At 52.5% G+C, this 19,832-nt stretch overlaps 3 protein-coding genes and 2 long non-coding RNA genes across 8 annotated transcripts in view; 3 read left to right on the forward strand and 2 right to left on the reverse strand.

Annotated features, from left to right (window-relative positions):
• SHANK1 (SH3 and multiple ankyrin repeat domains 1) overlaps positions 1–1,017 on the reverse strand; it is a 59,452-nt gene extending 58,435 nt beyond the window's left edge. Inside the window, exon 1 of the mRNA XM_015124667.3 lies at positions 620–1,017. The gene's annotated coding sequence lies outside the window, so the exon portion shown is untranslated. The remainder of the gene's footprint in view (positions 1–619) is intronic.
• Positions 1–6,979, forward strand: CLEC11A (C-type lectin domain containing 11A). Of its 2 annotated transcripts, XM_001116136.5 has the most exons (5): positions 1–263; positions 3,948–4,944; positions 5,183–5,369; positions 5,688–5,879; positions 6,290–6,979. In XM_001116136.5, the coding sequence occupies exons 2-5, from the start codon at positions 4,798–4,800 to the stop codon at positions 6,733–6,735; spliced, it is 972 nt and encodes a 323-aa protein (XP_001116136.4). In that variant the 5' UTR covers positions 1–263; positions 3,948–4,797; the 3' UTR covers positions 6,736–6,979. The 2 variants fall into 2 exon arrangements, with proteins under 2 accessions (XP_001116136.4, XP_077837177.1); XM_077981051.1 differs by lacking the exon at positions 1–263 and having other exon boundaries at positions 4,550–4,803.
• GPR32 (G protein-coupled receptor 32) overlaps positions 6,351–19,832 on the forward strand; it is a 40,599-nt gene continuing 27,117 nt past the window's right edge. For all 3 annotated transcript variants that reach the window (XM_077981047.1, XM_077981049.1, XM_077981048.1), the window contains exon 1: positions 6,351–7,604. In XM_077981047.1, coding sequence (XP_077837173.1) covers positions 7,597–7,604 — 8 coding nt within the window. In that variant the 5' untranslated portion in view covers positions 6,351–7,596. The remainder of the gene's footprint in view (positions 7,605–19,832) is intronic.
• LOC144337268 (uncharacterized) lies at positions 6,388–16,478 on the reverse strand. Its single transcript, XR_013410123.1, has 2 exons — positions 16,092–16,478; positions 6,388–7,441 (listed from the first exon to the last, which is right to left on the reverse strand). It is a non-coding gene; the product is annotated as an uncharacterized LOC144337268 (long non-coding RNA).
• The window catches only part of LOC144337255 (uncharacterized), a 17,571-nt gene continuing 12,558 nt past the window's right edge, over positions 14,820–19,832 (forward strand). The window contains exon 1 of the long non-coding RNA XR_013410109.1: positions 14,820–15,826. This is a non-coding gene — a long non-coding RNA (uncharacterized LOC144337255). The remainder of the gene's footprint in view (positions 15,827–19,832) is intronic.

The raw sequence follows: 19,832 nt of genomic DNA on the forward strand, positions 1-19,832 counted from the left end.
GGGGAGAGCCCGACCGCGGAGAGGGGCGGGGGGCACCGGGGAGCAGGAGTCGGGGGCGGGAGCCGAGAGGGCGCGCCGGCCGGCGGTGTAGGGACTGGAGACCTGGTGGGGACGCGGGGAGCTTGGGCAGGGGGTGGGAAGGGACTGGAGGAGCCTGGAAGGAGAAGCGGGAGCTGGAGGGATCGAAGGGGGCGGAGGAAGCCCCGGCCTAGACCCTCGCTGGAGGGGAGTGGGGACCAGGGTGACCTGGCGGAGGGGCCCAGGTGCGCCAGGGTGGGCGAGGCGGGGGAGTGGCCGGGCTGGGCGGGGAGGCGGGTACCGGGACCGAGCCCTGGGGCCCAGAGAGCCGAGACGCGGGTTCGGGATAGGGGCTCTGCTGGCGGGGGATGGGGGGCGCGCCCTCCCATCAAGGATGCGATCTGGGACGGGGCACCGGGGACCGGGGCGTAACCCAATTTGGCGTCGCCCAGGGCAACACTCCCCACCTTACCCGCACCCCCAGCCGCACACCCAGGCCAGGAGCCCGGCGCCGGGCCAAGGACATCCGGGGCGCCCTCGCCCCCTCCCGCAGCCCGAGCCCCGCAGCCTCCCCAAACCCCCAGGTTCTCGACCCCCTTACCTGCCTGGCGGGGCTGCTGAGTCCCGGTCGGCGGCGCCCGCGGCCCCTCCCCCCTCCCCCCACCCCCCACCCCCCCGGAGACGGGGGACCCTCAGGCCATGCCCCACCGCCCCGGAGGGCGAGCGGGCCCGGGGAGGGGGCGGGCGGGGGCCGGGGGGGAGGGCGGGAGGGCCGAGGACCTCACCCCCCCCGCGGGCCAGGCCTGGCCATCCGCAGAGCGCCCCCCCTTCCGCCGCGGCCGCCGCGCCCCTCCTCGCCCGCCCCCGGCTGGGTCCGGCCGGCTCCGGGCGCCGCGTCTCCGCCTGCTCTTCCTCCTCCTCTTCCTCGGGCCGCCGCCGCCGCCGCCCGCTCCGCGCCTCCTCTGCCACCCTTCTCGCTCTCTCGCTCTCGCTGTCTCTCCCTCACCCTGTCTCTCTCCTTCCCTCTCTCCCTCCCTCCCCTCCCTCCGCCCTCTCCCCTCCCTCCGGGAGCCGGCGGAGGAGACATCGCCCCTCCCCGCGCCCCCAAACCTCGCCCATCCCCCACCACCGCCGGCTCCGCCCCCTACCCTTGCCCTCCCCCACCACTCCTCGCCACCTCCGAGTCCCCAAATCCTGACTCCGCCCCTGCTTGCTCCCATACCCCGACGAAGGGGTCCTGCCCCCGTAAGGGTGCCCCCCCACACGCCTCAGGACCACCCCCTCCCAGAGAGCTCCCCGTCCCCCTGCACACAGTGGGGCACAATAAATATTTGTTGCCAGACTCTACACCCCCAAATTGAAGTGTGAAGGCTATAGATTCCCACCCTGTCCCCCCAAACACACACACACACACACACACACACACACACACACACCCTTTCCATCTCAGTACTGGGTCAGGGCACACGTGGACATACCTGGGCCAGGCCACATTCCCCCAAGGCACAGGTGCATAGTCACCAGCTGTAACAGCACCTGCAGAGTCCCCATATACACACACTCTCCAGCGCATGCATGCCCAGACACAATGCACCTGGGGTACACAGCTACAAACACACCCAGCTACATGCAGTTGTCACACCCCTGTGCCCGGGCACACACGCAGCACATGCACACAACTGCCCACCACACACGCGCGTGCGCGGGCGCACACACACACACACACACACACACACACACACACACACAGGCGTTCACCCCGGTATGCATGCCCAGATCTCTCAACACCAAAACGGAGTTACAGCACCGTAGAGACGTGTGCACGCCTTCCCATCACGCCCACCCACCGTGCTGTCCATTGCACTGGTTCGCACTCACCCGTTTACATGCCCAACACTGTGCCATCCTTCCCCTCCAGGATAGTTACTGCTGATATTCCTACAGCACTTTCTGTGTGCCAGGCTCAGGGACTTTCACTATCCCCATTTTCTAGAGGGGGAAACCAAGGCACAGAAAGGCTAAGTAACTTGCCCAGGGTCATCCAGCTATAAGGATGTGGTAACAAGGATCAAGAACAGGTAGGCTGGCTCCAAAGTCCTCACTTGACCACTATTGTGCACTCCCAGGCATATCCCCTCATAGTTGCAGATCCTTGTTCATCACATACAGACACACCCAACCATCTCCTCAGAGCTTGCACATGTGTGTGTAGGCACGCATATGCAGCCAGCTGCAGGCAGACAGCTCATTCATGCCTGGGACGCACCCACAGAGAGGGCAGATCCCACAGAGCAGCAGTGAGTGGCGAGTGTCCCCTTAGCCTAGGCTTCCTCATTCTCCCAGCTCCAACAGCACCTCCCGGGCCTGCAGGGGGCAGTTCTAGGCAGCCTCTGGGTTCCCCTCCAGCTGCAGGCTCTCCCTGGTACCCGAGTATGAGCTGGAGGAGGTGCCTGCTCAGCCTGGGGAGGCTCTATCTTGATGCACATCCACTAGCCCAGGTGGTGAGCAGCTGGGCCCGGGGAAAGAACAGCTGCCCATGTTGGCTTCAGCAGCCAGAGAGGCTGTGCACCCCTGCACAGTTTACAAGGCCTTTCCCCATAGATGCATTATTTCTTGAGGTCTGTAGCTCCTGGTGAGGGGTCCCAGGTCCCCAACAGGTACCTGAGAGGCCCAGGCTCTGAGGCAGGGAGCAGTCTGCCCAAGGTCACAGTGCCCTCGATGTACCAGGCTTTCTTGGAAAACGGAAGGCTGGAGGCATTGATTTCCAAGGCCCCTCCTGGGGCTCCCGGCAGCCGAGGGCAGATGCCCTGCTCTTGGAGCCAGAAACCTTGGCTAGCTGCCGCCACACTGGTGACCTCCAGCAGGCCATGCTGTTTCAGAGCCTCGGTCTCCTCTTTTGAAGAGCAGGCCCAGTGATCCCCGGCTGGTGTGCCCCATGCTTGTTGGCACCACCAGCCAGGCCTGGACTGGAAAAGCCCTGCATGACTCATGGGCCTGACATAGAGGAGCATGGCATGGCATCGTGCTTCCTTGCCTCCAAGCTTCTCTCCCACTGCTCTCACCGCCTCCACCCACGCTGCCACCACCACCCTGGGAACTTGGGTGCCAGCAAACCAAAAAGGTGAAGCCTCCAGGCCTTTGACCCCACCAGGAACGGCTATCCTCTGGCCCACTCAACAGGTTGATTGAGCACCTACTATGTGCTAGGTAGGCCTTGTGCTAGGAGATGCAGCAGTGCATAGAAATCCCTGCTTTCATTGGCAGGGAACAGACATAAACAAACAAGATCGTGCCAGTCTTGATTATACCAAAAAGATGAAATGGGGCATTTTAATAAAGTAACTTGTGGAACAGATAAGGTGGTTGGGGAAGGCCTCTTGGAGCTGAGACCTCGATGATGAGAAGGCGCTGGGGAAAGAACCTTCTCGAAGGAGGAAAGGGCTGGTGCAAATGCTCTGAGGTTGTAATCAGCTTAGTATTTGGGGGCAAGCCAAGAGGCCAGGGAAGGTGGAGCCTGGGGGCGGGTGAGGGGAGTGGGGGTGATGAGGCTGCAGAGGTGTAAAGGGTTCTTCCTTCCCAGCCCTCAGCGTGGTAGGCTGTGCTAAGGACTGAGGCCCAGGCTTGGCTTCCCTCCTGCTTATGATGGGAAGGTGGGGGAGCAGGGGAGTGGGGAGTGATGTGATCTGATTTATGGTTTGGAAGGATTGCTTTGGCTGCGGCAAGCAGCGGGGATTGGAGGGGCTCAAGAGGAAGGAGGGGGAGGGCAGGGAGACTGCAGTGGTCCAGGCTGAAACGAGGTGGCTCACTGAATGCTCAGAGCTCCTTGAGCACACAACCTAGAGTCTGTCGATTTCACCTCCTGGAGAAACCTTCCCTGACTGCTCCTCCAGACTCCTCACCCTCTCCCATCTCCAACCTCCTCATCCCAGGAACTATCTGGCTGCTGGTCTGCAAGCAGCTGGAGTCCTCAGCATCACCCAGCCCAGGGCCTGGCCTGCAGGAGGCTTCTAGTAAGGTGGTCAATTAATCCCCGAGCCCCATCTTCCAGGGCTGTGTACACACAGTCACATGCGTGCTCTTTGCATGTGTCGCCCCGCCCCCACACCCACGCACTAGGATCTCCAGAAAAGGGCTTGGAGGGTGGGGTGGGCAATCTAGGGGACAGGAGAGGCCCTGGAGTCTCCTCTACTGAGCATGTGGGCGATGGTGGCCACAGGGTAATAACAACCTCAGCGAGATCCTGAGGTCTGCCCCCTCCTCAGGAATGGCCAGGCAGGGAAGAAGGGAGCAGTGCTCGGTCCCAGCATCCCACCACTGCCCCAGTGATTCTGAGCGGGTTCCTGGGCTGAAGCCGGGGCCTGTGTTTTCCAAGATTCCTTGGAGAGCCAGCTCCATCCTCTTCCTGATTATCTAAGCTTTGGGCCACGGCAGAAGGAACGGAGCAGGGCGGAAGCGAGCTCTGGAAAGTGGAAAGAGGAGGGTGTGCGAGGAGACCCAAGGCGGGATCCAGGCTTTGGAACGTTGGAGGTTTCCGGCCACAGAGGCAGGGCCTCGGGGGAGCCAAGAGGGGCGGGGAGAGACACACACAGAGGAGCAGAGGAGACCAACGGACCGGACAGAGACGAGGAGAGAAACAGGAAGAGAGAAACTGGGAGAGTCGGGAACCTGGGGGCTAGTGACCTGCACACAGGGCAGGGGCACTCAGCGGTTCCCAGAGGCCACCCCTCCCACCCCAGACATCCAGACATCTGGAACTTTGGGTGCCAAGAGTCCAGCTTAATGCAGGCAGCCTGGCTTTTGGGGGCTTTGGTGGTCCCCCAGCTCTTGGGCTTTGGCCATGGGGCTCGGGGAGCCGAGAGGGAGTGGGAGGGAGGCTGGGGAGGTGCCCAGGAGGAGGAGCGGGAGAGGGAGGCCCTGATGCTGAAGGTGAGCTCTGGAGTGTCAGGGAGCTATGGGTGGTGAACTGTGAGCCTGGGAGGGGGTATTGCAAGGTTAGGGAAATGGACAAAAAGGAGCAATTAGGATAGTCTCACGGGGTGGGGGGGGTGTTGGTGATGGGCTCAGAGACAGGACTCAGGCGTCAGAGAATGAGTTAAGAGTTGGAAAGTGGCGCGTGGGGCATCTTGGTGGCAGGCTGGGGCTCACCGCCCCTCCCCTGCCCCAGCATCTGCAGGAAGCCCTGGGACTGCCTGCCGGGAGGGGGGATGAGAATCCTGCCGGAACTGTTGAGGGCAAAGAGGACTGGGAGATGGAGGAGGACCAGGGGGAGGAAGAGGAGGAGGAAGCAACGCCAACCCCATCCTCCAGCCCCAGCCCCTCTCCCACCCCCGAGGACATTGTCACTTACATCCGTAAGTAACCAGAAGCCCTCACCCCCAAACCCCCAGGCCGCCGCGGTCACTTTCGCAAAAATGAAGGGTCGGTTCCCTGCCGGGTGGTCTTTCAGTTGTCCATTGCCTAGCCCAGAGCCCCCACACCCCTAGGAGCCCCAGGTCCACGACCATGCCTTCTAAGAGCCTGGCGCCACTCGACCCTACCTTCCAGGAGTCCGGGGTCCCCCCACACCGCCACCCCGCCCTCAGGAGCCCTAGGTCGCAGTTCTCCAGATCCTCAGTCCCCCAGCTGCATCTCCAGGCTCCCCCTCCAGCACGATCCCTGTCTGTCCGCAGTGGGACGCCTGGCTGGCCTGGACGCAGGCCTGCACCAGTTGCACGTCCGTCTGCACGCTTTGGACACCCGTGTGGTCGAGCTGACCCAGGGGCTGCGGCAGCTGCGGAACGCGGCGGGCGACACCCGCGATGCCGTGCAAGCCCTGCAGGAGGCGCAGGGTCGCGCCGAGCGCGAGCACGGCCGCTTGGAGGGTGAGTCCACGGCACGCGGGGTGGAAAAAAATGAGACTATTTGGTCAGGTATGGGACTGGTTGAGAAAGTGACCCTAGGTGTCCGGGGCGGGAGAGCTGCTGTGTGCTAGCGGACGGGGTTAGAGAGCTGGGAGGCTGAACACAGGGAGCAGGGTGGGAACTCCAGAGCCGCGCGGACCCGACTGGGGCAGCACCACGCCCCCTACAGTCCCACCCCCACCGCCTGACCCCGCCCCTGGCGGACCGGACTCTCCACCTTCTGGCTCCCAAGGTTCTGACCACGCCTCCTCCCAGCCCGCCCTACGAGGTCCTGACCCCGCCTCCCTCCACTCCCGGATGATTTGTCCCCGCCCCCTTCCGGTCCCCGAATGCATAACCCCGCCTCCTTCTCTACCCGGCCCCGCCCACAGGCTGCCTGAAGGGGCTGCGCCTGGGCCACAAGTGCTTCCTGCTCTCGCGCGACTTCGAAACTCAGGCGGCGGCGCAGGCGCGGTGCACGGCGCGGGGCGGGAGCCTGGCGCAGCCTGCTGATCGCCAGCAGATGGAGGCGCTCACCCGCTACATGCGCGCGGCGCTCGCTCCCTACAACTGGCCGGTGTGGCTGGGCGTGCACGATCGGCGCGCCGAGGGCCTCTACCTCTTCGAAAACGGCCAGCGCGTGTCTTTCTTCGCCTGGCATCGCGCACCCCGCCCCGAGCTCGGCGCCCAGCCCAGCGCCTCGCCGCACCCGCTCAGCCCGGACCAGCCCAACGGCGGCACGCTGGAGAACTGCGTGGCGCAGGCCTCTGACGACGGCTCCTGGTGGGACCACGACTGCCAGCGGCGCCTCTACTACGTCTGCGAGTTCCCCTTCTAGCGGGGCCGGTCCCCCGCCTCCCTGCCCATCCCACCAGCCGGCCTTTCCCTGCGCCGTGCCCACCCTCCTGCGAGATCGCCCTTCCCTTCCTGTCCACGGATGGCAGCATCTCCCCCACCCCGCTCCAGGCTGGGCGCTCCTGGGAGGGCTCTTGCGGTGCCGGGACTCCTCCTTGTTAGTGTCCTTCCTTGAAGGGGCGGACACCAGGCTAGGTCCGGTGCCAATAAATCCTTGTGGAATCTGACTTAAGGGGCAGTGAAGGCACTCTTGGACTTTATCTTCTGCAGGGAAAGCCGGGAAGGGCCAGACCCTGGTCTTTGGGCGCGTGTCCTGGCCTTTGGACGCCTGTTCTGGTTTTTAAAGATGTAATTTGAGCCCCAGATAGAGTGATGGAGAAACACTGGTGCATATGTACACACATTCATCTGTTCTGTGCACAGATGCCCGGAGTACACGCGTGCAAATGCTGTAGACACCTTCACCTCCATCGTGCCCTCTCTCGGCCTTTGGAACTCAGGGACTGTCAATCGTCCCAGGCCTTGGTCTTGGTCCTGGTCAAAGAGATTTGGGAAACATGAAGGAGCTAAAGGCTCTGACAAGTCCTGCAGGAAAGCCTGTTTAATTTGTTTAAGTGGTGTGTCTCCAATTTGTTTCCCCAGATGATACGGTTTCATGGACTTGTTGAGATGATATATTGAGACATGGACTTAAGGACCCACCCAACCCTGAAGCTTAGACTTCCAATTTTCCCTCCTCTGCTTCCTGCCAATGAGGCCCGGAGCCAGGCCCGTCCCCTCTGCGAGCCTCGGGTTTTTCATCTGAACATGGGCACATTCCCTCCTACTTTGTGCAGCTCTTGGGATGTTCAGGTGAGACCAGGACAGTGTGCATTTAGTGATGGCTGAACTTGAGCCACACGCTACCTTCCTTCCTCACCCTTTTTTTTTTTTTTTTTTTTTTTTTTTTGAGACAGGGTCTTGCTCTGTCACCCAGGCGGAGTGCAGTGGTACAATCATGGCTTACTGCAGCCTCAATCTTCTGGGCTCAAGCAGCCCTCCCACCTTAGCCCCCCAAGTAGCTGGGACTACAGGTGCACCCCACCATACCTGGCTAATTTTTGTATTTTTTTAGAGAGGTCGGGTTTTGTCATATTGCCCAGGCTGGTCTTGAACTCCTGAGCTCAAAGAATCTGCCCGCCTGGGCCTCCCAAAGTGCTGGGGATACAGGCGTGAGCCACAGCGCCTGGCTCTCCCTCACCGTTTTCATATCTTTACTCCCTGGGGGCAGTGAAGACACCCAGGAGTCAGCCAGCCTGGGCCTCAGCATAGTGGACAGCTGTTTGGAGGAGAGGCACTTTGGAAATCACCCTAGTACCTCCCCCAAGGTTGGCATCATGGGCGTGACCCTGACATCAGGGAGCCCAGGAATGGGAATGTGACCCTGTCTGTCCTTACCACTCTGCCTCTTCCCCTCCTTCAGCCATGGCACCACTGCCTAAAGGGTCACCATTGGATCCACAAGGGAGGAGCAAGCCATCAGGGTCAGCTTGGATAGAGGGAAGATCACCCACCCTTCTCTCTACTGGAGTCATTTCTCAGCCCCACAGTCCCAGAGGAATGCAGAATAGGAGAGTGGGGGTGTGGCCTGGAGTCAGCCTTCGATCAGAAATTCTTCCCATGCTGAGCTTCAGTTTCCCCAGGGAGGAATAGGCAGCTCTAGATCTTATAGGCAGCCAGAGATCAGATTAGGCAGACAATGATGAGTACCTGTTACTTCCCACAGGGGTCTCTGCCCTAGCAGAGCTTCCATTCTGGAAAGTATTTGGGCATGGTACACCATGGCTGCCCGCCCGGATTCTGGAGCCAGATGGCCCAGGTTCCAGTCCTGTCTCCTATCAGCCACTTATCTCCTGGGAAAACCTGAGTGAGACATAACCTTGCTGCTTCTCAATGTCTCCATCTGTACTGTGGGGATAATAACAGTATTGATCTAGAATAATAGCAGACACAGAGGGGTCTTTGCAGTTCCCAGATCTGATCTTCACCTCTGTGTGCTCTCTCCTGACACTGCATTTGTATATGCAAAGATCTCCATCCTCCCTCCTCTGTAGGGTAAACACCCACTTCCAAGAATTGGATAACACATCACCCCAAACATCCAGCCTTTCCCCCGAGTCCCGCACGGGGTTAGGGATCCCCTTTGGTATCCACAAACCCCTTGTTCCTCTCTTGACCCAGCCCTGATCAGACAGGCTGAGGGACACTCCAGGTGCGTAGGGGGAGGGCAGGACGACGTATGACTATCTCTGTCCCCAGCATCGCCTGGCACAGGGGAGCCCTTTGAATGAAGATTCTTGTGTGGCATCATGCAGGGGACCCTGAGATGAGTCGGATCTCTGCTGCTTTTCCTCCCTGGCCTCCCCAAGGCTGGGTGAGGCACCTCCTCTAGTTTCCCATAGGGTCCGGGGCTTTCCACATCACTTTGGGTGCCACTGTCTGGTCTGAGAGACAATGTCTGTCTCCCTGGCAGGGCCTGGAGCTACCATACCAAGCACAGGGCCAGCTGTGGGTATGCCGAGAGAGGTCTGAAGGGAGTGGCGTGCCTCCAAGGACTGTTTATGCATCAGAACAGCACGCCTATATGTGGCATTCGCTGCTGATTCCTGACTCTGGTCTGCGTGGGAAACCTACTGTCTCCTCCAGGAAGCCCCACCAGACTTCCCACGGGCCAGAGTTTGCCAGTGTCCTCTCCCTGGCTCTCTGCGGAGCGCTGGTAGTTTGCAAGGCCAGAGCCATGGACCAGGGGGCGCCTTTTAATGCTGATTAGAATAGATGCATTAAGGAATTCCAGGGAAGTAGAACAAGGGCAGGAGGCCTGGGATGATTCAGCAGGGGAGGAAGAACCAGAGAAGAAAGAAGAACCAGCGGCCGCACGGGCTTGCAGGGCGATAAAGCCCAAGAGGCCGAGCAGCAGGCCCATTACCGCCTTCCCAGAACCACGTTTTTCCGCAGTAACCGGGTGACTCCAACGGGTCACCTCTCAAGCCCCGCCCCTCCTCCCACGTGAGGTTCGCCTCCTTTTCCCAGCAGGCCTGAGGGCCACGCCTTGGCGGTGAGGTGGGAGCTCAGACCCCTCTCCACCCCGGCCTCGCCCCGAGGTACTCTGGGAAATGTAGTCCGGTCACGCGCCCACTGGTAGGAAAACCGCAATTCGCGAAGCCTTAACGTTCAACTCGCGTTTAGATCTCTCGGACGAGAGTTTTTCAGAACAGGTGCATTTCCTTGGGTAGATCATAACCATTTTTTAAAAAGTGAAATAAATTCATATGAAATATTAGTGTCATAGAAAATGGTAAGAAGCTTTTCAAAATTTAAACGTCGATGTGCTGAATTAACAATATAAAATTCAATATAAAATTTCTTTCTTTGTGGCTAAACACTGGTCCTAACCAACTTAGTTTCTTTCTTTTCTACTTATTTTCGGGTTCTGGTTTTTTGTTTGTTTGTTTGTTTTGCTTTTGTTTTTGTTTTTTGAGACAGAGTCTCACTCTGTCACCCAGGCTGGAGTGCAGTAGTGGCGCAATCATAGCTCACAGCAGCCTCGACCTCCTAAGCTAAAGCAATCCTCCCGCCTCAGTTTCCTGAGTAGCCGGGACTACAGGCATGCACCTTAAAACAAAACAAAACAAAAAAAACAGACAAAATTTTAATTCGGAAATAAGTTTAAACTTATAGATAACCTACACAAATATAAACACTGTAGGACAAACAAATACTCTGATTTGTTTATTAACAGTTTACCCCATTGCTTTGGCTTCATCATTCCATTTATCCATCCATCCACCCACCCACCTACCCATCCAGCCTAGCCCAATCATCAGGGACAAGCAAGACAGTCAGGTTTGTTGACCCACTGAAATGAGAGCGGTCACCCCTCAGAGCAGAAGCTGCAATCGAGTTATAGGATTTGGAGGAAGAGAGAAATTCGGATGAAATTTAAGTGAAACAATGTTTAGATAGGTTTAGAACAAGGTAGGAATGTGTATAAGTGAGTCAGCATCAGGCCTGGGCCGCGTGCAGTAAGCTCATGTCTGTAATTCCAACACTTTGGGAGGCCAAGACAAGAGGATTGCTTGAGCCCACGGGTTCAAGACCAGTCTGGGTGACATAGTGAAATCCCAGCTCTATGGAAGGAAGGGAGGGAGGGGAAGGAGGGGAGAGAAGGAGAGGGGAGGGGAGGGGGAGGAGGAGGGGAGAGGGAAGGAGAGCGGAAGGGGAAGGGGAGGGGAGGAGAAAATTATCTGGGTGTGGTGGCACATGCCTGTAGTCCCAGCCACTTGGGAGGATGAGGTGGGAGGATTGCTTGAATCCAGGAGTTTGAGGTTGCAGTGAGCTATGATTGTATCACTGTATTCCAGTCTGGGTGACAGAACGAGATCCTGTCTCAAAAAAAAAAAAAAAGGAAAAATCAGATTTGGACTGCAAAGTGGACCTAAGGTCTTGTTTCCCTGGAAACTACAATGTTAATATAAATGTGGCATGCTGTGCCCAGAAACTTTTTATTTAAAACTCTGCACCAGGGCTGGAAATGGAGGCTTCTTATCTTGGTCAAAGTGACAGATCTTCTAGGAAGGAAAGATTAGGCTGTTTCATTCTTACCGATAGACTTTCATACTGCAAAGTTTCCAACAGTCTATGATTTTAGAGAACAAAGTTTCTCAGTGAGTAAGATAGCAGTCGTCACTCATAAAGGGGGCTGTTAGAACACTTTTACTGCTGCAGCTTCCCCCTGGGTGAAATGTGTCCTGCTAACCTTACAGTTTTATCTGGGTCTATAGATGAAGGGCAGGCCAGATTTTTACAGTATTAGCTAGCTTTAGCTCATATATATATGATATATATATATAAAATTATATATATATAATTTTTCTTTTCTTTTCCTGCCTTTCTTTTTCTTTCTTTCTCTCCCCTGTCTTTCTTTCTTTCCTTTTTCTTTTGTCTTTTTTTTTTTTTTTTTTTTTGAGATGGAGTTTCGCCCTGTTGTTCAGGCTGGAGTCCCATGGTGCAATCTTGGCTCACTGCAATCTCCGCTTCCTGAGTTCAAACAATTCTCCTGCCTCAGCCTCCTGAATAGCTGGGACTACAGGGGCCCGCCACCATGCCAGGCTAATTTTTGTATTTTTAGTAGAGATGGGGTTTCACCATGTTGGCCAGGCTGGTCTCGAACTCCTGACTTCAAGTCATCCACCCGCCTCAGTCTTCCAAAGTGCTGAGATTATAGGCATGAGCCACTGGGCCCAGGCCATTTTTCTTCTTTCTTCTTCTCTTCTTTTTTTTTTTTTTTTTTTTTTTGGTTTGAGACAGAGTCTCGCTCCTTTGCTTTGGAGTGCGGTGGCGCAATCACAGCTCACTGCAGCTTAACTGCCTGGGCTTCAACAGTGCCCCCCAAGTGCAGCCTCCCAAGTAGCTAGGACCACAGACATGCACTGCCACACCTGGCCAATTTTATTATTATTATTATTTTATAGACAAGGTCCCTCCCAGGCTGGTCTGAAACTCGTGGGCTCAAGCGATCCTCCTGCCTTGGCCTCCTGAAGTGCTGGGATTATAGGCATGAGTCACTGTGCTGGGCCTTACATGTATGTTTTCAAAAGCATCTAAGGGTTAGTTACACACATCATGGCCCTTGACCCCTAAATTCTTCAGTGTGTATTTCCTCAGAATAGAAATATTATCCTCCATAACCACAATAATCAACTTCTATAAATGTAACATTTATGCATACTTTTATCTAATCCACTGGTGGTATTCAAAATTATGTCAGTTTACCCAATGACGTCCTTCATAGCACTTCCCCCTCCAGTTCAGGATCCCATCTGGGGTCAGGCATTGCATTTAGTTGTCATGTCTTTTTTTTTTTTTCTTTGAAACAGAGTCTCGCCCTTTAGCCTAGGCTGGAGTGCAGTGGTGCCATCTCGGCTCACTGCAACCTCCGCCTCCCAGGTTCAAGCGATTCGTCTGCCTCAGCCTCGCAAGTAGCTGGAATTACAGGCGTGCACCACCATGCCCGGTTAATTTTTATATTTTTAGTAGAGACGAGGTTTCGCCATGTTGGCCAGGCTGATCTTGAACTCCTGACCTCAGGTGATCCACCAGCCTTGGCCTCCAAAAATGCTGGGATTGCAGTCGTGAGCCACTGTGCCCAGCCAGTTGTCATGTCTCTTTAGCCTCCTTGAATCCGGAATTTTTCCATATTTATAATATTGACATTTTGGGGGCCGGGCGCGGTGGCTCACGCCTGTAATCCCAGCACTTTGGGAGGCCGAGGCAGGCGGATCATGAGGTCAGGAGATTGAGACCATCCTGGCTAACACAGTGAAACCCCATCTCTACTAAAAATACAAAAAATTAGCCAAGTGTGGTTGCAGGCGCCTGTAGTCCCAGCTACTCGGGAGGCTGAGGCAGGAGAATGGCGGGAACCGGGAGGCGGAGCTTACAGTGAGCCAAGATTACACCACTGCACTCTAGCCTGGGCAACAGAGCGAGACTCTGTCTCAAAAAAAAAAAAAAAAAAAAAAAAAAAATATATATATATATATATATATATATATGAGAGAGAGAGACATTTTGGAAGAACAGCTCCTTGCCCTTCTAAAAATAGAACTTCCACATTTTTAGTTGATCTAATGTTTCCTCATGAAGATTAGATTCAAGTTATACATTCTCCACCAGAATAATGAGGTGAGGTGTATACTTCTTTGACGGTATCCCATCTGGACACAGTCAGTATCCTATGGTCCCTCATTAGTGAAGTGAGTTTTGATCACCCAGCGAGCTGATGTCCAGTTTCTCAGCTGTGTAATACTCCTTTGCAGCTAATAAGCAGTCCAGGGGCAGATACTTTAAGACAAGTAGGTATCTGCCTTTCATCAAAATTTCCCCCTTGATTTCACACCCATTGATGATTCAGCAGATGCGAGTTATTATGAATAACAAAAGATGCTCCTGGCCTGGGACGGTGGTTCACGCCTGTAATCCCTGTACTTTGGGAAGCTGAGGAGGGAAGATCACTTGAATTCAGGAGTTTGAGACCAGCCTGGGCAATATAGAGGGATCTTGTCTCTAAAGAAAACACAAAAATTAGCCTGGTGTGGTGGCAAGAGCCTGAAGTCCCAGCTACTTGGAAGGATGAGGTGGGAGGATTGCTTGAGCCCAGGAGGTCGAGGCTTCAGTGAGCAGTGATCATGCCACTGCACTCCAACCTGGGCAACAGAGGGAGACCCTGCCTCAAAAAAAAAAAAAAAAAGAGAGAAGAAAAAGAATAGGAAGTTACTGTTAAACACCTTCTCCCATCCCCGTCACCAGTACCTACAATCCTGAATTGTGTTTCGCCGTTGCTTGATTTTCATTATTATTTTAGCATGTGTGTATGTTTCCTGAAACAACATCTTATCTAATTATGCTTGTTTTTGGGGCTTTGGAGTAATAATACATGTATTCGTTGGCTCGAACTGCCTTTATAAAGTACAACAGGCTGGGGGACTGAAACAGCAGAATTGATTGTCTCCCAGTTCTGGAGGCCGGAAGTCTGAGATCAAGATGTTGGCATGGTGGGTTTCTTCTGAGGCCTCCTTCCTTGGCTTGCAGACGGCCGCCTTCTTGCTGTGCCCTCACGTGGTCCTCTCTCTGTGCACATCCCTGGTGACTCTCTGTGTGGCCATATATCCTCTTCCCATAAGGATGAAGTCCAGCTGGATTAGGGCCCACCCTAATGGCCCCATTTAACCTTCACTACCTCTTTAGAGATCCTATGTCCAAATACAGTCATGTTCTGATGTACTGGGTGTTAGGGCTCCAAAATATGAATTTTAGGGGCTGCATTTCAGCTTACAACTGTATCTTACTGTATGCAACTTGCTTTTTTTTTTTGAGACAGAGTCTTGCTCTGTTACCCTGGCTGGAGTGAAGTGGTGTGATCTCAGCTCACTGCAGCCTGCCTCCTAGGTTCAAGCCATTCTTCTTGCCTCATATTCCCAAGTAGTTGGGACTACAGGCACATGCCACCATGCCTGGCTAATTTTCGTATTTGTACAGATGAGGTTTCACCATGTTGACCAGGCTGGTCTCGAACTCCTGACCTCAAGTGATCCACCTGCCTCGGCCTTCCAGCGTGTTGGGATTACAAGCGTGATCCACCGTGCCCGGCCAATGCAACTTGCTTTTTAAAGACAAACTTCTGTTACTAAGATGCGTTCGTGATGGTGCCTGTAGCCATTGTTCACACATTTTTCAGGGGTATGGTATGAAAATGATTAAAAATAATATGGGGAGAAATCGATGAAATGCATGGGGGAAGAAAAGATTAACAAAACCAAAATCTATTTTAAGTTTTGAAAAAGCAACCAAGACAGACTTACTTTTGGCAAACCAATTAAGAACAAAGAGACAGGCTGCAAATAAAATACAAATTGTAAAATGGTGAATAATTATAGCCAGGACAGAGATATAAAAAGTAATGAAAATATATTATGGCTATGTGCTAACATTAAAAACCTGAATGAACTGGTTCAATTACTAGAAAAATATACAATACTAAAATGACACAAAATCAGAGAACTTGAATAAGCCAGTGACTATTAAAGAATTTGAAATTATATTCAGAGATCTCCCCTCTCCCCCCAAAACCCCCCGGCACAGATGGTTTTCTGAGCAAGTGATACCAAACATTCAAAGAATGTTTAATTCCTATCTTGTATGAATTATTCCAGAAAATCGCTGGAAAATTATGTAATAACTGCCTGATTCATTTTTAGAGGCTAATGCAATGTTGAATCCAAAATCGGATAAGGACCAGATGCAAGAAAATTATAGATTCATTTCACTTGTGAATGAAGATGTAAAAATTCCAAATCAAATAATTGCCTCTTAAATCCAGCGTACCATAATTCTTCATGATCAAATAAGAGTTCTCCTCCTAATGCAAAGATGATTCAAAAATTTAAAAAAGAAAAAGTTCTTTCAATATAATTCACCACATCAACAGGCCAAGGAAGAAAATATAATGATTTCAACTGATGTGGGAAAATAATTTCGTAAGGCTGTACGTCTATTGTGGTTAAAAATTAAAACACTTAATGACGAGTTGATGGGTGCTGACGAGTTGATGGGTGCAGCACACTAACATGGCACAAGTATATATATGTAACAAACCTGCACGTTATGCACATGTACCCTAGAACTTAAAGTATAATAATAATAAAAAAGAATTAAAACACTTCACTTTGGGAGGCTAAGGCGGGGGGATCACTTGAGGCCAGGAGTTTGAGACCAGCCTGGGCAGCATGGTGAGACCATGACATGGTGGTGTGCGCTGGTGGTCCCAGCTACTTGGGAGGCAGAGGTGGGAGGATCACTTGAGCCTGGGAGGCTGCATGGTTTTGAATTGCATTTCTGTGATAATTAATGGTGTTAATATTTTCCTGGACATTTAGCCCATTTATATCTTCTCTGGGAAATGTCTATTCAGATCATTCACCCTTTTTTGTTTGTTTGTTTTATTTTTTGAGACGGAGTCTCACTCTGTTGCCCAGGCTGGAGGGCAGTGGTGGAATCTCAGCTCACTGCAAGCTCCGCCCCTGGGTTCCAGCAATTCTCCTGCCTTAGCCTCTCAAGTAGCTGGGATTACAGGCACCCACCATCACGCCCAGATAATTTTTGTATTTTTCTAGTAGATATAGGGTTTCACTATGTTGGCCAGGTTGGTCTCAAACTGCTGACCTCAAGTGATCTTCCCGCCTTGGCCTCCCAAAGTGTTGGGATTACAGCTGTGAGCCGCCATGCCTGGCCTCGCCCATTTTAAAATTGGGTTACTTGAGTTCTTCGTACATTTTATTTTTTGTTTTTGTTTTTTGGAGGGTTACCATATACATCTTAGTTTATCAGAATCCATTTCAGATTTATGCTAGCTTTATTACAGTGAGATATAAAAGGTTATTCCTAGATAGTTCTATTCCATTTCCCCTTGTTGTGGTATCATTGTTATAATTTTTTTTTTTTTTGAGATGGAGTCTTGCTCTGTTGCCCAGGCTGGAGTGCAGTGGTGCAGTCTTGGCTCACTGCAACCTCCACCTCCTGGGTTCAAGCTATTCTCCTGCCTCAGCCTCCTGAGTAGCTGGGATTATAGGCACCTGCCACCAAGCCCAGGTAATTTTTGTATTTTTAGTACAGATGGGGTTTGGCCATGTTGGCCCGGCTGGTCTCCAACTCCTGACCTCAGGTGATCTGCCTGCCTCAGCCTCCTGAAGTGCTGGGATTGCGGGCATGAGCCACTGCGCCAGACTGTAATGCATTAAGCTTTGAATACCTAAGCTCAAGAGTTGACATCAACCTTTCCCCACAGATAATTCTGGTGCTTGTGAACTTGTGGTCCCTGAAGACTTTTGCCACCAAGAAGGTCCTAGGGACTCGCAAAAACAGTCTGTGGGAGATGGATATGTGAGTCTGCTTCTAAGAAGCTCTTTGGCTGCCTCTGGTACACGGGGCCATCTCTCTTCTGCCTGCCCTCCGCCCTCTTCTTCTCCCTCCACTTTCCATAATTTCATCAAAATCAGTTAATATTTACAAAGCACTGAGAAAGCGCTGGGGACTCAGTAAGTGCTTAAAAAATTGTCAGCTGCCTTGTTTTTTTTTTTTTTTTTTTTTTTTTTGACAGAGTCTTACTCTGTTGCCCAGGCTGGAGTGCAGTGATATGATCTCAGCTCACTGCAAACTCTGCCTCCTGGGTTCAAGCAATTTTCCTGCCTTGGCCTCCTGAGTAGCTGGGATTACAGGTGTCTGCCACCACATGAGCTAATTTTTGTATTTTTAGTAGAAACGGCATTTCACCATGTTGGCCAGGCTGGTCTCGATCTCCTGACCTCAGGTAATCCACCTGCCTTGGCCTCCCTAAGTGCTGGGATTACAAGCGTGAACCACTGTGCTTGGCCCATCAGCTGCTATTATTAGCATTATTCCTTCTGGAGAATGTTTTAGCTACTGCATTTCATGGACTCTAAGACACTCCACTTTTATGGTTGATATAAAGAAAGAAAAGTGTGTACTGCCTATAAGATGCAACAATGCTTCCTTACCACTTGGAATATTTATTTCTTATTTACTGAAAGAGCTTTTATGGGTGTATTTATTGCAACCAATAAAGGAACATATAAGTAAAATAAAGGATCCCTAAAATTGTTTCACAATTGAGATCTTTTTTTGTTTATTATGGAAAAGTTATACAAAAATTAGCTGGACATGGTGGTGCGTACCTGTGGTCTCAGCTACTCGGGAGGCTGAGGCGAGAGAATCACCTGAGCCAGGGAGGTCAAAGCTTCAGTGAGTCATGATGGCGCCATTGCACTCCAGCCTGGATGACAGAGTGGGGGAATGGAGACCCTGTCTCAAAGAAAAAAAAAAAAAAAAGATTGCATGTAAGAACTAAAAATCATTACTGCTGGGGCTCTTGATCCAGCTTTGCAATTAGAGGAAACAGTTTATTGCTGACTTCTGTTTTCAGAGCAAACACCAAACACAACTTATTCCTCACCAATTCCCCCTGACCCACCCAGGCCCACCCAGTTGGTTCCCAGGGGCTGAGAGTGCTCCACTGTCGTCTGGTGGATTTTCTTCTCGGCTGTGGACACCCCTTCTGCAGGTTTTCATGCCTTTCAAACAGCAGTCGTATGGTGCCGGCCGTTGGAAGATGCCTCCCGGTTTCAGAGGCGTCAAGATGTGGGAAAAGTGACTTCTTAGAATTGATCAATTACAGTGTGTTTTTCAAAGGTGGTGTCTCCTTTATTGAAGCCAGTTCCTTCTCTACGGGCAACACCGGGGAGAGCTGGTGAGATGATGGTTGTTCTCCCCAGGCTCTACTCTGCCTGGATTTGGGCACTGCTTCTTGTCAAGCTGATATCCTAACTAATATTTTCGAGTGGGCAGGCTGGTTTTAGATACTTAATTTCTAGAAGCATTTCCCCTGCTGCCATGCCATCTTCAGTCTTTTAAAATCATAGTACCCTGGGAAGAGCTGATGGTGTTCTTACCCAATTCCGTCTTGGTGCAAATTTAAGGGTTTTCTTTTTTTTTCCACCTTCCCTAAGTGTTTTGCTATTGCAATGTCAAACTAAATAAGAAACAGAGAGAGGCTTCCAAAAGAAAGTATGCTATTTGGGAATAGATCATTGCAGTAGGAAATGCATGTCATAGTAAACTATGTGCATATGCAGGGAGGTGAAGGAAGAAGAAGGTTTTTTTAAAGGGAAAGAAGAGGAGGATTACATAATTGTTTTGAAATAATTATCCTTGGCTGCAAAGATCGATAATAAAGGTGACACCAGTCTGAGGGCGAACAGGCAATTGCGGGGGAGATGTCCTTGCAGTCTTTTTGGTGGCAGGTTGTGATGGCTTTCGTGCCAGGTTGTGGTTTTATAGAGTCTTTTGTAATAGGTGTTGTTGGTTTTTGTTGTTGTTGTTGTTATTTTTTTGTTTTGTTGTTGTTGTTGTTGTTTGTCTGTTTTTTGAGATGGGGTCTCGCTCTGTCACCCAGACTGGAGTGCAGTGGTGTGATCTTGGCTCCCTGCAGTGCAGCCTCCAACTCCTGGGCTCAAGTGATCCTCCCACCTCAGCCTCCGGAGTAGCTGGGACTACAGGCACATACCACCATGCCCAGCTAATATTTGATATTTTTCGTTGAGATGGGGATTCGCCATGTTGCCCAGGCTGGTCTCCAACTCCTGGGTTCAAAGTGAGCCTCCCTCCTGGACTTCCCAAAGTGCTGGGATTACAGGCATGAGCCGTGGTACCCGCATGTGATAGTTTTTGTTATCAGGCATACAAGCGTGACAACCCTGTCTTCATGGCTCTGTTTGTCAACGTTTGAAAAATCTCAGTACCTAGGGCCGGGCGCGGTGGCTCACGCCTGTAATCCCAGCACTTTGGAAGGCCGAGGCGGGCGGATCCCGAGGTCAGGAGTTTGAGACCACCCTGGCTAACATGGTGAAACCCCGTCTCTAATGGAAACACAAAAATTAGCTGAACATGGTGTTGTGCGCCTGTAATCCC

The sequence above is a fragment of the Macaca mulatta genome, chromosome 19 (genome assembly GCF_049350105.2).
Source record: "Macaca mulatta isolate MMU2019108-1 chromosome 19, T2T-MMU8v2.0, whole genome shotgun sequence".
Lineage (NCBI taxonomy): Eukaryota > Metazoa > Chordata > Mammalia > Primates > Cercopithecidae > Macaca > Macaca mulatta.